This window comes from Pipistrellus hanaki (genome assembly GCF_964339955.1).
Source record: "Pipistrellus hanaki genome assembly, chromosome: 14".
Lineage (NCBI taxonomy): Eukaryota > Metazoa > Chordata > Mammalia > Chiroptera > Vespertilionidae > Pipistrellus > Pipistrellus hanaki.
The window spans coordinates 33,656,570-33,676,409 of NC_140516.1; the positions used below are offsets into that span (position 1 = coordinate 33,656,570).

Sequence of the window (19,840 nt, forward strand, 5' to 3'; positions counted from 1 at the left end):
TTAATTATTCTCTCTAGGTATCGGTTTCCTCATCTGCAAAGCGGAGCTAATATTATTATTTGTTGGGACATAAATCTCCGTGTGTCTTTTGCATTTCTGCACACAGGACCCTTAACTTTTGTGACAGACTGTCTTTTCAAGGATGTTTACATGGGAAACAAATTTGGAAGACAGAGAGGATATTTCTTTATGGAGCAAAGAGCCAGCATGCTTTTCACCCACTATAAAATATCAATATTTGAGTTCCCTAAACTCAAGGTTCCTCTCCTGCTACATCACCCATTGCATGTACAAGTGTCATCTGACTGTCTTCGGGTCACCCTGTGGGAATTGGGGCTCAGAGAAGTAAAGTAAATGTTAGCACTCTGGTATTGCTATTGCCGTGGACAATAAAGTCCTTTGTCTCTGAACCAGGAGTCTTGTGTCTCCAATTAACATCATCCATGAAGCTGGTAGGTTACTTTGCTAAGCTTACAAGAAGGTAAAAATCCCAGATATTTTATAATTTTTGACACTACCCATCTGGTAGGGCTGCGGTCTAGATTCAGTAAGATGGTATCAGTGCTTAGCACATGGCTCCGACACATTCACACACAAAAGTTCTCAATAAAAATTAGTCCCAGGGTCTTCTTATATTTGTTTGCCTTGAATGGGACTCTAATGAAACCTTTCAAGTTTCTATGCATTTCTGTAGGCTTACTCCTGCTCATTGGGTGTTACATAAATGTTATAAAAAAATGATGGGGAAGATTCATTAACCAACTTCTAGGGGTTGTCAAAGCTTCATTGACATCATTTTTATCAGAAAATGGAAAACTTACCTTCTTTCAGGATCAACTGTCCAGCTTCCTTCCCACTCCCAGCCCTTTGGAGGCAGGAAGAACTCCCTCTTGAGTTTTATTTTTCCTGTGACATCAGAAAATTTATGGCGACCCACTAATCCAGAGGTGCCCCATTTTCCAAACATAAGAGCTTGGTTTTCATACTATTAAAAAAAAGAAAAAATGGAGAAACACCATCAGAGAGCAAGAAATAGAACCAGCCCATAAATGTTTAAGCCCATCCAAGACTTAAGCTAACCAGTAATAGAAAGTGAAAAAGCTCAGAAGGTATGAGCCAAACTTGGGCTGTTAATGATTATGCAATTTAGGATAAACCCAAGACTCAGTGTTCCCAAATGTAAACCGGGGATAATCTAATACTATACATCTTATAAAGTTCAAATGTGTAAATGACTGGGAAAGTGCTTTGTGAAGAATGGTATATCGTGCTAATTGTTTCAGTTATTATTTTGAATGGCTCCATATTGTTCTCTGAACCTAATCTTTTAGATACCTATCAAAAGTCCTCAGCTTATGAATATGCAGGCTTCTAAGTTTATAGGAAAACCTACTGCCAGAAGTTGGGGCACATTTCCCCATAGAAAAAATATTATAACTGATGCTACATTTCCCAGGCAATCCACAAAGAATTTGCCTGAAACACGAAGGTGGTTTAACACCTAGCCTGGATGGTATCTAAAAATCCTGAGCCTTCATGCCCACTGGTGGGTAGACCAAGACCTTTTTGGAAGCAGGTTCAGTGGCAATGGCAGACTCCGGTTTACAGAGCACTTCTTTCTACGTTAGAATTTATAAATCTATAATAATCTGCCCTTTATTATGTCAACTATCATAAAAGGACTGATATTTGCTAGAGTGAGTGTCCCTGTTTGAATCCAGAAGAAAAAAAAAAAGTTACATTTGTCTGCTGATGAGCTCATTGAGAAGATGATTGGCGTAAGTGATAAGGGAGTTTTTGGCTAAAGGAGGATGGAAGAAGCTTGAGTAGGGGCCTGATGGGGACATTGGGTTCAAGGACACATAGTGCCGGTCTCAGATATTGGCTCTGAGCCCTGAGAGGAACTGAACGTGAGGAAGAAAATGGGGGACCTTTTGTCACAGGGGCTGTCAGACTTGGGGGCATGTGCACAGTTCCTTTGGTTTCCAAGTGACAAGGACACAGGAAGAAGGAACAAGACATTCAAACCACTTCTGCTAGGAAGCCAGCATGGCTCTAGTGAAATCCAGGGTAGAAGCTTGGCACAGACAAGAGGGCATCAGCAGCAGTAGAGATGAGGGCCTCATGTGGCTCTGAGGCTGTGGCCTTTAACTAGCAGTTTGGGGAAAGGATCGTTAACACAGGTGAAGCACCTCAGAGACTTCCAGAAATCTAGGGTGGGGAGGGTTTTTGTAGAGAACTGAGGTCTGGCATTAGCACAGGAAGGAAAGAACCAGCAATATTTCCATTATTGTTATAAGTGTGCCTCTACTGGTACTCCCAGGCTGTTAGAACCTGGAGAAACTGGGGTCACACAAAACAAGTGAAATGGGTGGATTATCTCTTTATGGGAATTGAAACTCCAGTTCCCTCTAGGCAGGGAAGGATCTGGAAATGGGAAAGGAAAAGGGAGCCCTAGACTGATCGACCCTTGCTCAGTGCTAGCTTCTCCAGGCTTAGCTCCAGCCGCAGAGCTGGAAGGTAGGTGGAAGCCAAGAAATGCTAGAGGACGGCAGAAGCAAGCCTCTCCTATGTGTGCCCTGATGAACCTCCACTTCCATTACCCATCTGACTGGACATCAGCATCCACCACGCAGGGCCTCCCCTGCGACCGCCAGCCCACCCTCTATCTATTTCCAATTGCACTTCCAAGCCTGCGCTGTAAGGACTCTGTGTGTCTCTCATGTGTTTGTTTCTCAAATAACGTGTTCCCTGATACCTCTCGTCTACCCACATTGGAATCACCTCTAGCGCTAATCCCTCACTCAGCAACAGAATAAGAATCCCTGAAATTGCTCTGGCAGCCAGCATGTTTAACAAGACACCCCGTTATATAATACAATCACTGCAATAGATGATGAGATCCTTGAGGACAGGGCTTGGCTTCTTCATCACCTGCCTCTGTGGCTGGGATAAAGCCACTACTCCCTAAAAACTTGGATAGATGTGGAATGGTAGATGGGTGGATGGATAGATAGATAGATAGATAGATGGATGGATGGATGGACGGACGGACGGATGGATGGTTGGAGAACATGGGTGGAAGGATGAAGTCTGCTATCATGGATTTATTTATTCATCCAGTAAATATTTATGTGTCAGGTGCTGCTAAATGAATAAAATAGCCATGGGTTTCTTGCCCAGCAAGCAGATAAGAACCACAATCCTGAACCAGTTGTCAGGTAGAGTGTCAGGCAGCAGGAACATGTATAAACTAGCTAGAAAGAAGGTAAACTCCCCATTTATTTGAGTATGGAGGCCCGTCTGCAGACGAAGGGAGTTCATCTGAAAATTATCAAAAGAAACCCACTGAATACATATAATAAATTCACCTCAAAAAGCATGCTGAGTTTAAAATAGTATATAAAGAACAAATCCAAATAACTCTGTGTTTAGCTGTCCAGTTTGTGAAAATTATTTTCATTGGTTTCATTGTAATGAGACTTTTAATAAGCAAAAGTCGATTTTTAACTCAGCAAAGGTTTTACAAATGATCTCTGTTTTTGTAAGTACTCGGGCAGCATTTCCTCTGGTCTCAGGCAACGCCCCCTGAGGCTTCCCCTCAGCGAGAAGGGAGTCTCCTGTGGTTTACAGGCTCCTGACCAGGCAGGCTTCTCGGGGTCTGCACTGTCCAGTGCCCTCACTTCTGGTTTGTCTTTGTGTGAACCACTCGGTCTGTGTCCCCGTGATGACAATAAAACCTCAAGTCAATCTTTCCCTGTTCCCTCAGGTCGGGTCCCTTGGCTGGGATTTTAGGCAGTGGTGATGAGGTTGGTGGTTTCAAATATGTGTGTTTCCCCTAAGGATGAAAGCAAAGGTACCCCCACAAAGAGGAAAAGAGAGTGATGACGTGAAATGTACCATTTCAGCGTAAACAGTGAATGTTCCCTCCGCGAAGCTATTGAACTTCTTCTCAACAGCACTTAAGCCCAGCCAGATGTTCACTCGCAACTCCACAGGCACCTTTGGCCCATTGTTTTTCTCCTGTGGGTACTGTGAGATGCACAAAGACATGATACATTAGGGGTGGGCACAGCATGGGCTGTGACATTAGCATGAAGCCAAAAGCAGGCCAAATATCCAACCATTGCTCACACCGGAAATGTTATGTTTTCGCAGTTAAAATATTTCAAAACACGTAAAACAGTATCATGTTGCTCTCTGATTTTTAAAGAAAGTACAGTTATATTGGATAAAAACATGCAACTTGTGTTAACATGTAATGGGGCCATTATTATTCTTTTTAAATGAATTAATAAATACTTTTAAATGGCTCACTTTTAATGTATATAACAGTAAATATTAATAGTCACAATCCACATAAGCAAAAGTTCTCTGGGGGTCTTCAACAACTTTTGTAAAATTATTCTTTTTGTGGAAAGGAGTCTCAAGATCAAGAAGAACCCCAGTGAATTATATAATTCCCTAAACTGGATAATGAGTATTAACAAAATCAATAAGTATATAAAACATTCCCTTAAAAGCATTTTGCTGTGTATCCACAGAGTTCTAAAATCCAACACAGAGAAAAGCACTGGGCCTCCTCTCTCCCCCGCTGTGAAATTTTATTTATTAATCAGTATGCTTCCGCCCACTGCTGAGGTCAATTATAATTGTGCTTCTATCTTAAGTAATATTTATCCCGCCAAGAGGTACTTGAGAGAAAATAATCACTCCAGTTCTATTTTCACCCTAAAGAGCAATGAGCACATTTATTAAAAGTTAGCAGATTCCTCCTTGTTTTAAGAGAACACTCTCCCCTGATTGTTTTTTTTTTTTTAATTTTTCCCCCCTCTTCTTCCTCTTTATTCCTCCCCTGCAAACCCAAAGAACTCATCGGGTTCAGTCCATGGAGAGGAATGTCAAACATGCGACTGAGAACGATTCCGGTCTCTGTCTGCCGGTCCCAGGGCCTCCTTTGGTTCTCCACATACACACACTGAGCAGGTCTTAATCCAGAGCCCTCACTCCTGGGTTCTGAATCATATGCAAAATACTGGATGAACGTGAGATGTTAATTATTCTAGAGGAGAAGGCCAGCAGCTTTTATGAAATATTTAAAGGAGTCCATGACTCTAAAAAATACCCAGAACCCCTGCCCTAAAGTAATAATTCTCCCAAATTTTCAATTTGAGAACCCGTTTAGTTAGGGAACAGATTCCATACGATATATACTTTTTTCTACTCCCAAACAACTCCCTGGAAAGGAAGGGGAGAAAGGCATTGGTTTGCATGAGGCTTTAGAAATCAGTGGAAAAATTCATGCCAGAAAGCAAAGCATTCACAATGCCATGTGAACATCAATGCTGCAAAGTCCTCTCCAGAGTCCTTGATTGAATGCCAACAAAACTTGGACCGCTCTCTGGGGATTACCCACCCCAGAGGAAGGGGCCAGGATGGGCTGGAATTGATCACCGGTGCCCTAGCCACGCAATGACTGGCAAACTGTAAAGCAGCCCGTTCTCGGGAATATGGGCTTTGCATTTAAGGGTTTCACATTACACAGTGAGGAGGCCATACCTTCAGAAAGATGGTTTGGATCTTCCCACAGTACTTCCCAGATGCATTCTCCCCTCTGGTGGAGTACAAAACCTGATGCGCGGGAATGCGTGCATAGGCCAGTCTTTTCTCTCCCCGGATCATCCAGATGATAATGTCAGGCACGCTGTTCTGAGGCTGGTCACGTGGGTGGGCGGGAAAAGAAGCAAAGCTAGCATTAGTCTAAATGCACATGGACTTGCAGGCTGGACCTGCAGGGCTCCACTTGGCAAAGAAACACTGTGGCCAGGGGTTGTCTGGCCCACATTCCCGAGTCTCACATCTTTTAGGGCCACACTGGGAGCCCACAGGGCTGGGGGAGGCTGTGGATGGCCAAAGAGCATCGCGGGAAGCAGAGTGGGCTTCACCTGCCCAAAGCCCCGCCTGCTCGCTGGGCTCCGACAGGCCTTTTAGGAAATACGCCTCTTATCTCGTCCAAAGCCGCCAACAGTAGTCAAAGGGTTACAAATTCCATATATTTTCCAATATGAAATACTCATTTAGTTTTTAAAAACCACTTTTTTTTAAATTATAAAGGTAATACAAGTTCACTATAGAAAATTTGAAAGCACCGAAGTATAAACAGTAGAAAATAAAAATTACCCATAATCACATGTGTATTTTCAAATGTGTTTCTATTTACAAATACATTAGTCCCCTGCCCCACCTGTGAAGGTCAGTAGGAGGGGTCCTCTGTTCCTTGGGCTTTCAGCCCACAGAATTTATCCAGCCCTTGCTGTGTGCCCTGCCACCGTGGTAAGCCCTTGACACTCATCATCCTCTTTAGTCTTTATGAAACAGTGCTGTGAAGTGAGTACTATATTTACCTCCATTTTACATGAAAGGAAACTGAGGCTTAGAGAGTTTGGATACTTTGCCCAAGCTTACACATGGTGGATCCAGATTCAAAGTCAATTCTTCTTAATTCTAACCAAAGGTGGCATTTGCTCCTTATCTGCTACTTTATCACTCTACTTGAAATACTCTCTGTTCTGTGATTATGATAATGATTTGTCCATTATGAAGACCTTCCCAGGACCACCAACTCAAAATTCTTCTGCCCTGACTTCAATGATGTCCATCTCTTTACCCATTAGCATCTTGGCCAGCAACTCCTTGATTTCATCATCCATCAGATCTGGCCAAAATCCAAGGCAATGCACCAGGTTTCCCTACCACCATCTCTATCCTATGCCATTCCATAGGATCCTTCTCCCATATAAAGTGACATTTGTGCAGTTTAAAAGTTTTACCTCTTCAGTCAGTTGCATTAGTTTATAAAACCATTCCTCAATTTCCCCCACTGTGGACTCCACGTCTGTGGCCTCAGACCTCATCTTCACAGCTGCCTCCTGAATCTGGGAGAGAGACCTGGACCGCAGCTTTTGGATCTGAGTGTCTAGCATTGTGACATTAGGGTTTCCTTCCATTGGAGGCAACGTGTAGCTAAAAAACAACAACAACAAAACAAAACAGAGTTTGCAGAATAGCTTTTTAGGCTTCATAACCGTCAAAGTCATTTATATTTGGTTTCCATCTTTCAAATCACACCGTTTTCCTAACTGCATGAGAAAATGACTTTTAGCTGAATAGATTGTATATGGCATTGGTAGATCAGATGTTCCAGTTAAGTCTCTCCTCACTCTCATGAGAAATACAGGGGGATTAAAATTTCAAAGCGATTCCTTGGATTTAACCCAAGGCCCATAGAATCACTGGAAAGAAGATGGAAACACAGCAGCAGTTTGGAGAAATGGCCTTTCTTTCCTATATCATTGTATAAGACCACAAAATGAAGGAGAAGGGAGATTAGAGACCATTTAGCCAACAGGTTTTTAACTAGGGTCCATACACCCCTAAGTCACCTGTGGGTGAGCCTGAGGAAGTGTGTGAACCCCTGGAACCTATAAAGAAAAGTGTACATTTGTGTTGGCATGCAGTGTACTATAATGAGGGAGAACACGGGCTTTGGAGCAGGCTACCTAGGTATAAATCTTGGCTCCATCATTTACAAGCTCTGTGATCTCTTATCTTCCTATCTCCAAATGTGTGTGTGTGGGGGGGGGGGGGGAATATCTACCTTTTAGGATTGTGTGGGAAGTAAATGAATTAATATATGGAGAGCATTGAGAGCAATGCCTGATACAAATTAAAGTCTAAATAATGTTGCCATCATCATCTTCATCTCATCAGGAACTCAAAGGGGCCCAGGAGCTCTCAAGAGGTTAAGAACCGCTTGTGTAGGCCAAGCTCTCCTTCAAAAATGAGAAGTCAAGAATAGCTGAGCTGGGGTCATAAAGGTCATCTTTTGCCAGCGCTTCCCTCTAGACATGGCAGTTGGCAGGGACACAGGTTAAAGCTGTCACCAATTCCAGGAAGTTCTATTCACATTGTCTCTACCTGGAATTTCCATTGATTTAAATTTCACCCAGTTTCTTAAATGAAGGAAATCCAACCATGACTTCCCATAAACATCAATTTCCTGTTACATAAAGTTTCAACGATTCCAATTTAAATCTTTTCAAGGAATAGTTCACATGCATTTAATTCTTCAAAAAGAAATTCTTCAAGAATAGTGAACATAGATATTTCTGTGTTTCACTCAGCAAACCTTACACATTCGCATTTTTGACAGGAAAAGCATAATAAAATATTTGTGTAGTTGCATTAGTAATTATGGCAATGCATTGGAAGGGTTAAGTCCCTGGAATGATTCTTTGATGCATAAATATATACAGAAGCTGCTAGCTCAAAAGTCACATGTGAGACTTGCAATAAATAGATACTAACAGTGTGAAACACGTAGCAAGAAGAGTTGCACTTATAAACCCAACTCTGGGTATCAGATGCGTCATTTCACCTCCTTGGGCCGCTGTTTTCTCATCTATAAAGTAAGGAGACTGGAAGAAATGATCTCTTGGACCTAGATTAAAATTCTCTGAATATAAACCAGTACCCGCCAGTTCTTTGATCTTAGCTGCATGTCAATTACCTGGTTACACCACTAGAAGGCACAAGAAGACAGGGAGACTTAGAGCACTGGAGTTTGGGGGTGGGAGGAGGGAAAAGATGACTCTGGTTCCTGCTGCTTGTGAGAACTTTCAATATGCTTTTCTTTTGGAACTTCCCAGTCCACTGCTTTATTAGCCAATATTTAAAACGAGTTTGGAATGAGTCACTTCCCCCTTTGATTTCCAAATACCCTGAGGTCTGAGCTGTTTCCCCAAGTCACGGTTATGAAAAGTTATGTGGCTCCCGTCAAAGTTACTGACTTTACCTAAAGGAGGCAGGGCCAGAGTGTTCACTAGGCAACCAGTAAATGAGCATGTAAAAGAGTTGTTTCTGAAAAATGTGTTGAAATTGCAAACGATGTTCTGAATGGCAAAATTGATGCTCTGTCCCCAGATCCCACTCTCTGTAGGAGCTGGGAGATTGGTGGGAGGCAGAGGCACAGCCCTGATCCCTCCCACATTCCTCGCCTGAGGCTGTGCTGGGCTGTGCTTCCTGGAGTCAGGCCCCAGCCTCCCTCAGCCTCCCTCAGTCTCTCTCAGGCTCCCTCAGCCTCCCTCAGTCTCTCTCAGGCTCCCTCTGCCTCCCTCAGCCTCCAGGCCTGCTTTAGAATTGGCACCAAATCCGAAAATGGAGCTTTTCCTGTGGTGATTCAGACTCCTCCCAGGACTTGCCTTTTGAGAAGCCTGACTAATTGAAATTTATTTTTCCAACGAACATTAAGGGTAATTCTAGAGGCTCTTCTAGTCGTATAGTTTAAGAGAGGGAAGCATGTCTGGAAATTCTGAGATACACAAAATCAATTTACCTTGTGTCTTCTATAACTTCATCAATCAGCTTCAACCATATTTCTGCCAACTGGTTTGCAGGAATTTTACCCTGTATCCCTGATTTTAGAGCCTCTATGTTTGATTGCTGGGAAAGAGAGGAAATAGTTGGTAATTGTGCATTATGCCATTATATGCAGTGCAGTTTAACTTTAATTTTCAATTTAAAAAATACATAAAAGACATAACAGAAAAACCGGGGATTTTTTTGTTTGTTTATTTATTGTTTTGCTTTTCATAATGCTCACCATAGCCTAGCACTATTTATTTTTCTTCAAAATGCAGTCGACACTGATATGCTTAAGTACTAGGATGACCTTTTCATATGGCTTTGGACTCTTGAAACTGTGGACAAAAAAGGGGCCACATACTAAACCTGACAAGCTCAGGGGAGGCCTGTGTAGTGAGCCGGTCTTACAAACTCAGAGACCTAGAGTAAATACACAGGATGCTCTGAAATGAAAACTTCCTAACTAAAAAGCAAGTCATGGTGGATTGTCATTTCCTAGGCTGGTATCTTCCTTGACAAAAGTCAATGTTTACCTTAACTATTGCCTTTTTGTATCTACTCTATCAGACATTTGGGATGTCAGAGTAATCCCTTTTTTCTCAGACTCCTCAGGGTACAATCTCCCACCAGGGCAGGAGACCACAGAACTCCTCACTATTATCTTCTTTGCTTCATGCCATCTCTTAGTGCTGTAAATGCTATTGTTAACTATCCTGTACTCAGCAATGTGAAAGAAGCATCTTTCCATTTTACTTTTTATCCAAATCCCAGAGATTTCCCCACTTTGCCTTCTCCTGCCCCCTTAATCTACCACCAATGAATTTCATGTAACCCTATTTATGTCTCCTCCTGTTATTCTATGTATAAAATAAGATACAAAGCTACCATTCTCTGGAACATTTTCTCAATCCATTAATATTTTGCTTCTTAGCAATTGTCATCAGTTTGGTTCAAACAAACTCAAAAATTCTTACAGGTTTGGATGTTTCTTATGTCAACAATACCATGTAAATATATTATGTACTCAAATAGCAATAAAATAAAACCAACAAAGATGGGGGAAGGAACCTTAAAATAGAATATTAAACAGGAACAAATGAACCTGAATTATATTTCAGATGAATAACATGACTATACTGAGCTAACCAAAGTAACTTTTCAACACAATATCTTCACTATATATCTTCTGTTTAAAGGAAAGAAAAAATCATAAACATATCAAACTCTAATTAGTTTTTTTTTCATTTGGTTTATCTTTGGATTTTAGGATTAAATAAATGAGTAACTATATTGAGAATAATGAAAATCAAGTTTCTCACTGCTGGAGAAGGGAGTTGTAAATATATAAATAGGGAAGGCTAGTACCTTTATTTCAACCATGTTCCCTTTCTCCTAATCAATGTCAACTAGGTGTGTAATTACAGATACTACAATTATGTAGCTTTTATCACAGTGAACCCCCAACCTCCAAACAAGGAAGGTTCCTCTGGTCTACAGCCAGAGTGGAAAATGTCAGGCTCTGGTTCCTTTGATCCCACCTCTTCCCACAGTAGAGATTTTTACTACTTTAACAGCAAAACTCTAAGGATTGCATATTTCTATTGGAATGAACCATTCTCTACACCATATTCACATACAAATGTGAGTTTTGCCTCCTCACCTTCAATATCCATTCTCCCTATCCCACAATAAGGACAGTTTTATCTGGCCATATGCTAGCTCAGATATGAGAGTGCATTTCCTAACTCCCTTGCAGCAAGATGTGATCATGTGACTGGATTCCGGTCAGTGGAAAGTGGATATAAATCAACTGTGTGACTGCTGGGTCTTTTCCTTCAAAGGAAAGACTGTGTCATCTTCTCTCCCTCTTTTCTCCTTCCTCAGCCTGGAGGGTAGGTGTTAACAGTGAGCTGTCTCTTCCACAAAAACAAATGACAACTCCTTAGTGATGGTAGAGCAACAAGAGGGAAAGAGCCTGGGTCCCCAGCACCAGTGAACCTCCATACCAGCCTTGGATCACCTATCTCAACTGTAACTAAAGAAACAGCTTTTATCTTGCTTAGCACTCTATGTTGAGGCCTTGTGTTAGAGTGGCCTAGCCTGTATCTTTACTAATACCTAATTCTGTCTCATGAAAAGAAAATGTAGAAGAGATAAACTTACCAGCCGTTCTGCCATGACTAAGAGAGTGTTGACTGCATCCAGGCGATGACTAATATCCTCCCAATATGAAGTCAGAGTAACAACTGGCTTTGTGTGGGCCCAAGGCAGGTAATAATAGTAGTTCCCTGGTGTAGAACATTGAGGATCAGTGACATTGTACACATAAGCAGCATGCTTATTAAAGAGATGTGCAGCCAAAACTGGTTTGGCTTAGTGGATAGAGCATCAGCCTGCAGACTGAAGGGTCCCAGGTTCGATTCAGGTCAAGGGCATGTACTTTGGTTGCGGGCACATCCCCAATGTGGGGTATGCAAGACGCAGCTGATCGATGTTTCTCTCTCATCGATGTTTCTAACTTTCTATCTCTCTCCCTTCCTCTCTATAAAAAATCAATTAAAAAAAAAAGAGAGAGAGATGTGCAAACTGGGATATTGTTTAGTTGCTTGCTTAGGAAATGATCTAGGTAGTAGGATTCTTTAATTTTATTCAATTAAGCAACTGAGGGATAGACAAAAAGTTCTTATTTACTCAGCCTGTTTTGAAAAATTCTCTAAAATGCCCTAGTAAACCAAACATAGCAATCTTTAGGATTTTTAGTGGTTTGGGGTCATGTACCTGAACATCAGAGATGATTACATAACACAGTAGCAGACACTATAGAGAGCACAGGTGATTAGACTGAATGTGTTTGACCCTGAAAACTGCTCTTCTAAATGAATATTCTTGTTAGAAGTGGGGCAACCAAAAAGAACTTTCTGTTTTTAAAAAGACTTAGCTAGATATATCGGGTTTGGTATTACTTAGAATTATTAGCCAAGTTTCTAGCACATTTTATATTTTAATGTTGCTTCTTCAAAAATTAGGTAAAAACGATATGAATCTGTTGGAACATTTTATCAGAATTTCTCCCTCATTTCTCTCTGTTCTTAAATCACTTGTCAATATCTTTATTAGGACATTCTCACACTCTGCCTTCTTATTATGATTTATTTTATATACTAGAATGTAAGTTCCTTAAAAGCAGGTACTGTTTCTCATCCATTGTTGTGTAAGTAGAGCTACTTAATCCGCACAGCATCCCTGAAGAAGATGAAGAAACTAAATTCAGTGATGTGGCTAAGGTCATAGTGCTGGTGAGTGACCGAGCAAAGACCAGAAGCTTGATTTTCCCGGCTCCAAGCAAGAGTCCCACTTCAACTATTCAATCTAAGAGAGACTGGGAGCCGGCAGGTGAAAATAAGCAGGAGATGTTTTCAGGGAGCTCAGTGATCAACAAGTGGCCAACTTGTGACTTTACAAAACGAAGCCAGTGTAAAATCTGGGCATGGGATAGGGTAAAGGGGCTCAGCACAGGGCCCCAGCTTCTTTGGTTTGACTAGTCTTACAGGTGCCTGAACTCCAGCCACCTCTCCTCCCCATTCAACCTTTTCCTTCCCACTAAGCATCTACTGGAGGTAACGGCTGCCAGACGGAGAACACGCTGCATGCTTCTTGCCCTGTGGTGCCCCCACTCTGCACGCGCACAGGAGAGAACGTCAGTCTTACCATCAAATATGGCACGGCTGTACTGAGTGGTTGATGCCAAAGGCTTACAGGTTGAGTCAAACTTGTTGCCATAGTTCCCAATGCTGACTTCAAACTGAATGGCCTCGCCAACGTCTTGCAACATGGTGGCCGAATGGAACACAGCAGACAGGCTGTACTTTCGCCTTCGCTGATATTTCTATAAAGTATGAGCAGACATAAGGCTCAGTGAAATGGCTCTTGCTCTAATTTACATGTAGATTTCTAGAAAATATAATTTGGAACCTAATAATTAGTGTTGAATTAAAGGCCAGTGAAGAATGTCCTTGAATCTAGCAGTTTCCCTTGTACTCATAAAAGAAGGCATATATAGAAAGTTCATTGCTGCACTGATTGAAATAGAGATAAAAATGAAAACCATACAAATATCTATTAATAGGTCTTTGGATAAACAAATGTTGCCTTATATAAATGAATAAAAGTTCATAAAATATTTACATAGATTGACATGTGCAATCATGGAAAAAGGGTAATTAAAAGTGAACCTATTAAATATACATTTTAATATTGGCATATGCATGAAGAAAGTCTGGAATAATATAAATCAAATTGTTAACAGATATGTTGGGGAACTTTATGGTTAAACTTTCTTTACTTTCTAACATATATTTTAATTGTTTGAATTGTTTAAGTACTAGTTTTCTAATCAGAGACAATAAAAACTTTTAATGTCAAATTTTAAAAAAAGTGAAATTAGTCCAGCAATTGACTCAGCAATTGAGCATCGACCCATGAACCAGATCACAGTTCACACATGCCGGGTTTGGGGCTCGATCCCCAGTAGGGGATGAGCAGAAGGCAGCTAATCAATGATGTTTCTCTCCCATTAATATTTCTATCTCTTTATCCCTCTCTCTTAAAATCAATAAAAAAATATTAAAAAATAAATGAAATGAAGTGAACTTTTTTTTCTGAAATAGAAATCAAACATTGTTTCCTTCTTTCTTTCTTTCTTTTGTTTTGTTTTACTGAGTGTGTGTGTGAGGGAGTTGAACATAGGGCCAATAATGAATAATCACATTGAGTATCTATCAGCCTAGCACAGTGGTCGGCAAACTCTTTAGTCAACAGAGCCAAATATCAATAGTACAACAAGTGAAATTTCTTTTGAGAGCCAAATTTTTTAAACTTAAACTTCTTCTAATGCTACTTCTTCAAAATAGACTTGCCCAGGCCGTGGTATTTGGTGGAAGAGACACACTCAAGGGGCCAAAGAGCCACATGTGGCTCACGAGCCACAGTTTGCCAACCACAGGCCTAGCAGAAATGACCAGGAGTCCTTGAGGTTTTCCTTCACGTGGGCCTCAAAAGTCTCTTGAATCCACATCCTGTCCCAGATCCTGTTCAGATTGCTTCTCTCCTTCATGGATCACATCCCTACTTATCTGGGCAAACTTCAGTCAAACTGAGCCATGCAATGGTTTAATTTGCTATATTTGATTATTTAATACTATCCACATCTAGAATTTGTTCTGGATCCATGTAGATACCCAGTCTCTGTATACAGTGGCCCAGTGTGGGGGTGAGAACATCAGTGGTTACTATAGTGCAGCCATATTAGCTACGTGTTCCATTGGTGAACTTGTGAGACACACAAATGCCAGTATTCAAATTACATGACAAATTTCTCACCATAGCAAGTTTAGCTCAAAAGCCTCTCAAGTTTAGAATTTCCAGCTCTGTAGTCCTTCAATTTGAGAGTTGGAGACTACATGACTATTAAACTTGAACATATGATGACTTTTTAGTGTTGTATTTGATTTCTTCCCCATTTCTACCTTGCTACCAATTTGTATACCACAATTTAAGCAGTAGTGATATCTTTCACCACTACGAAGCAAATAAAAATTACTTGATCCCTGTAGGGTATTTACCAACTGATTTTTCTTTCTTTCCTAATTCATCTATACCATTACCTTTATTCTATAAAATGAATCACAATCATGGTTGGGTCTTCTGGCTTGTATGATGCAAGAATGTGGTCATTCATTTAGAGAAGTACTCAGATAACTGTTTTGAAATTTTTTTGTTTGGTAAAACACACAATGTAAAATTCATTCATCTTAGCTATTTTTAAATGTACAATTCAGTGACATTAAACACTCAAATTTTTGTGCTAAAATTATCCCCTATCTATCCATAGAACTCTTTTCCATTTAGAAAACTAAAACTCTGTACCCATTAAACACAGCAACAAACCAGACCACTGACAGGTGCAAAGGGAAAGGCTCTTATAGAGCAGATGTAGAAGGTAGGCCAGGAAATTTTTTGATTGGATACAGCTTAAATGAATGCATTATTTGGGATAGCATCATTACCTATTAGGGTCAAGGAGACTGTATGTCAAAGAAAATTGCCCAACTTGTCATCTTGGTCTGCTTACTAAATATGACTGACAACTGGTGATAAAACAAATCTCATCACCCCCATTGGGCTGTTGTAGACAAGTCAAGAGGGCATTGAAGGGCACTTGCTATGACTCCACCTTCAGTTCCTGGATGTCCCCTTCAGGCCCATTTGTTCAGATAGACCAGTACTAGCCATCCCACCACCAATCCTCTACAACACCCTTCTCTGTACTAAGCATTATCCACACTCCAACACTTACCTCAACAACCAGCAGGTCATCACTGGAAATGGACTGAAGCCTTTTCTCTGGTGGTGTCTTTTCAAGAAGAGTGCACAGTTCAACCAAGATTCTACCTCTGTAGGCAACTCCTTCTCCCTGAAAGGCAACAACACAGGATTATTCCTCCAGGCATGAACAACAGCAGAAACAATGGTCTCTCTACTCTGGTTAATCCAATTACAAAAAGTTTCTCCTTCCAAAGCCCTAATTTCCAAAATGAATCAGTAACTCTCTCAGCAGGATTTAAATCTTTGGTATTTAAAAAAAGAAACGAGACTTCTGGTGGCAATCCAGAGAGAGACAGGGGAGCCTGGCTGAAAGAGATCTTAGCCATGATGAGATGGGGGGAGTGGCAGTAGAAGGGACTCACAGTCTCCCTCACCCCACTTCAGCAGAGCAGCTCTGCATTTACCTACAGTAATTTTTTTCCTCTTCACAGAATAGGAAGGCTGCCATGTTGGCAACCAGGGCAAGTCCCGGAGTAGTGAGAAAGTAAAGAAGGAAGATGTTCTGTGCAGCTGAGTGTGAGGATGGATATCAGATATCCACTATGCTTGGCTGTGTTGGCAAGAGAATCTTCTGAGAGGAAGAGAAATCTCTACCCTCCTCCTTCGAGGGCTTTTTTCTTTCCATCTTTGTCCCTTTCTGGGTTTGGGGAACTAACTAAAAGATATTACTTGGGTTTCTAATGTAATAGAAAGATCACTTATCATATCTGGAACTCCATGTCCTCGCCTTCAAAATAAAGAAGTTGGATCAGGCCAGAGACAGCAAAGAGGTTGGACCAGGCATGTCACCTCCAATCATTTGGTAAATTCTTAGAACATGGTGCTGAACAGAATTCTGAGGCAACACATTTGCTGATTAGCAAAGAAATCCAGCATTGATTCTTAACATCTGTCCTAAGATTAGGGAATAGCCATGCAATATACTGACAATTACCAAAGCAGACCTCCAGAGTCCTTTTCTACTCTTGCATTCTAAGACATGAGCATGAGATGTCTATCCTTCAATACTCGATCAGTTATGTGGTAGGTCTATGTGTGTGTGTATGGGGAGAGGTCCCCTAAATATGAGACTTAATTACAACCATTACAAGAAGGAATCTCATTAACAGTGTTCATCAATAACAAACCTTAATTGAGAAACCAACCTTTCCAGTATTTAGCTCATCATAGGGGTCTGGGAATCCTGTGTATTCTCTGGGGCTTCCATAAAGGTTCAGGTAACAAGGTCCAAATGTTGGAATAAAGCCCACCTCTGTTTCTCCTGTATTTGCTGAGAGATAATATCATCATTAACTTTTAGGCTTTTAAACATTTGCTCTGTTGAAATAAATATTAGTTATTAGTTGGTTGAAATAAATATTAGTTATTAGTTTTTCTCCATTTTTGCGAGTTAGTTGTATTAGTGGAAATTATAAGTACTTGTGAGACTTGCCAGTTTCCCTTTCCTTATTGCTATAAAAGGTTAAATAAAAACATTTTGAGGTAATTCAAGTAAACACGTTATTCTTAAAAAAAGATAATGTTATTCAAATGAAAGAATAATAAGGCTTTCAAGATGATCTTCACATTTTTTGGTAAGTTTAAAATTGGCATCATGTTAAACATGTCATTGGCAATTGGGGTAAAGAGTATATTGTTTTGGGAAGTCATTTAAATGATATCTATCAGATTAACTTTGTTCCAAAAAAAAATATGATTTAGTCTCAAGTTAAAATATATGAGATTTAAAAATTTTATATGTAATAATAAACTGCCTGCCTGTGGTGATAAAACCATATGATATTCATTAAATAGCATGAAGTACCCACTCACTACATTCTGTCTCTGATGAACAAACGATATGCTCCTTAGGTCCGCTAGCTGGTCTTAGCAAGAGTATTCACCAATGAGGGGCACTGAGGGCGATTTTAGGAATTAGCAAGGTCAAAGGGAGATTGTGGGGAAATGTAAGAGTTGGGTTTGATGGATGACAAACCTATCTGAACCTCAGCGCCCTCATCTTTTGGGGGAACAACATCTGCCCTAGAGGAGTTGTGATGGTCAAGTGAGAGAGCACTGAGCAAACTTGCAATGAATGGTGAGAGCTGTGCAAACCAAAGGACAGGTTATGGCCCCTCATGTTTGGGAGATGAAGACCTTCAAGATATAAAGCGGAAAACAGTATCTTCCAACCTAGAAATCCATGTTGAAAGTGGGGGAAAGTCATTTCATACATTTTGAACAACTGATTTAGTGCCCCATATCTCTATGTATGAAACAAACAACATTAACAAAAAAGTGTTATGTCTCACAAACAGTTATTCACAATGAAGCCAATAGGATAGTTTGCATCTAGGTGAAAACATGAGACATGGAGCAGTGCTTGCTTGCACATCTGTTTTAAGCTAAGCCATGAAGGACAACTATGCAGCACTAACACAAAAATTATTTCTAAGACAGCAAAATGTTGTTAAAAAAAAGGGGGGGGGGGGTTTAAAGGCAATCAAATGATATTAGTAAATAGGAAGCTCTAGAAGATAGCAAAATTACAAAGCATAAACCTGTATATGTTGCAGCCCCAGATCCATAAGATGAGAAATCTACATAGTAAAAATACAATTGGTTAAACAACATGAGAAACACAGCATTATAAAAGAGACATTGGAACGTTAACCAAATCCAGCCCCAAGCAACACCAGAAAAATCCCAAATTCAGACCCAAGCCACACGACCCTATTGTAATTAGTACAAATATCACTGGTTAAATGCAAAATGGCTCAACACTTGACAACGTGAAATAACCCAATCTCTCCAGTCCCAGGGCCACCAAGCACCTGAGAAGGGTCAGCTTCTGGCCACCAAAGGAAGCCTGGTGATGCTACAGACATTTCGTGTTTTTAATAAAACGTTTGCTTGTTTTAGGTCTTGCTTAGTTTAGATCAAGGCTAGAAAATTCAAGTTCATGTGGTCTTAGGCCTGTAGTTTGTGGCACGTTGTTTGTTTCTTTGGGGGAGATGCGTGCTGCTCATTGTTATTTAGAGACCCTGTAACAGAAGGACCTGCAGGGAGAGAAGACCTCAGAGATGGGCTGAAACTAACAATTTCTGTTTTTATGGATGATGGCTTTTACCACCATATGGCTATGAAAAAGGCTCGTTTTAATATTTCTTGAATAATTATCTTTAGGTGATTACTTAATAACTTCTTGCTTATGAAAAATGAATTTAATAATATTTACCTTCCCTCCATATAGGTACAGCATGATTTTAAATTACTCCTTTGGTTACCTTTAACCAATAGATTTAACCTAGTTCTTAACCAATCTTTATCGAACCAATGATTCACCCAGTCTTTATATCTGGATTCCTCACTTGATAAGAGGCGAGTAGCCCATCTACTTTTCCCTCCACTCCCCTTCCTTCTAATCTCTGTTCTCTGTGCTTTCACTTTTACATTGCCATGGGTGATGAAATTTACATTCTGCTTAGAGCTTTGACTACCAACTTAATAAAAAATAAAAAACCAACAAATAATGTTTACATTATAACAGCCATATAAATATTGTTCTCTGCAGAGAAAAGGAAAGAGTAATTACATTTCCTTTGTCACCCGCTGTTCCAGCCAGCATGCCACTCAGCAGAGAACATTCCAATGAAATCTCTTCCCTACCTCCTACCATTTGCCTACAATATTTGGACTTCATTATATGAACTATATCTACTTTGTTTAGTTTTTTTTTTCAGAATTTCTAATTGCCCTATTTTTCCTTCTTGAGAAAGGAAATCTATAGCTTCTTTACTATATCTCTATTATCTTCCAGATTCTTATTCATGCTATATATTGTTTGAATTAACATTAAAAAAAATCAACTCACAAACCTATAAGGTCCTCTCTCTCTCTTTTTTTAAATATATTTTATTGATTTTTTACAGAGAGGAAGGGAGAGAGATAGAGAGCTAGAAACATCGATGAGAGAGGAACATCGACCAGCTGCCTCTTGCACACCCCCTACCGGGGATGTGCCCGCAACCAAGGTACATGCCCTTGACCGGAA

At 40.4% G+C, this 19,840-nt stretch overlaps 1 protein-coding gene across 1 annotated transcript in view; it reads right to left on the reverse strand.

Annotated features, from left to right (window-relative positions):
- The window catches only part of MYOF (myoferlin), a 128,913-nt gene that overhangs the window by 48,444 nt on the left and 60,629 nt on the right, over positions 1–19,840 (reverse strand). Inside the window, exons 17-26 of the mRNA XM_084904310.1 lie at positions 18,348–18,386; positions 16,953–17,077; positions 15,779–15,895; positions 13,132–13,309; positions 11,587–11,711; positions 9,395–9,501; positions 6,831–7,023; positions 5,560–5,715; positions 3,901–4,032; positions 822–985 (exon numbers count right to left, since the gene is read on the reverse strand). Of these exons, the coding sequence (XP_084760436.1) occupies positions 822–985; positions 3,901–4,032; positions 5,560–5,715; positions 6,831–7,023; positions 9,395–9,501; positions 11,587–11,711; positions 13,132–13,309; positions 15,779–15,895; positions 16,953–17,077; positions 18,348–18,386 (1,336 nt within the window). The remainder of the gene's footprint in view (positions 1–821; positions 986–3,900; positions 4,033–5,559; positions 5,716–6,830; positions 7,024–9,394; positions 9,502–11,586; positions 11,712–13,131; positions 13,310–15,778; positions 15,896–16,952; positions 17,078–18,347; positions 18,387–19,840) is intronic.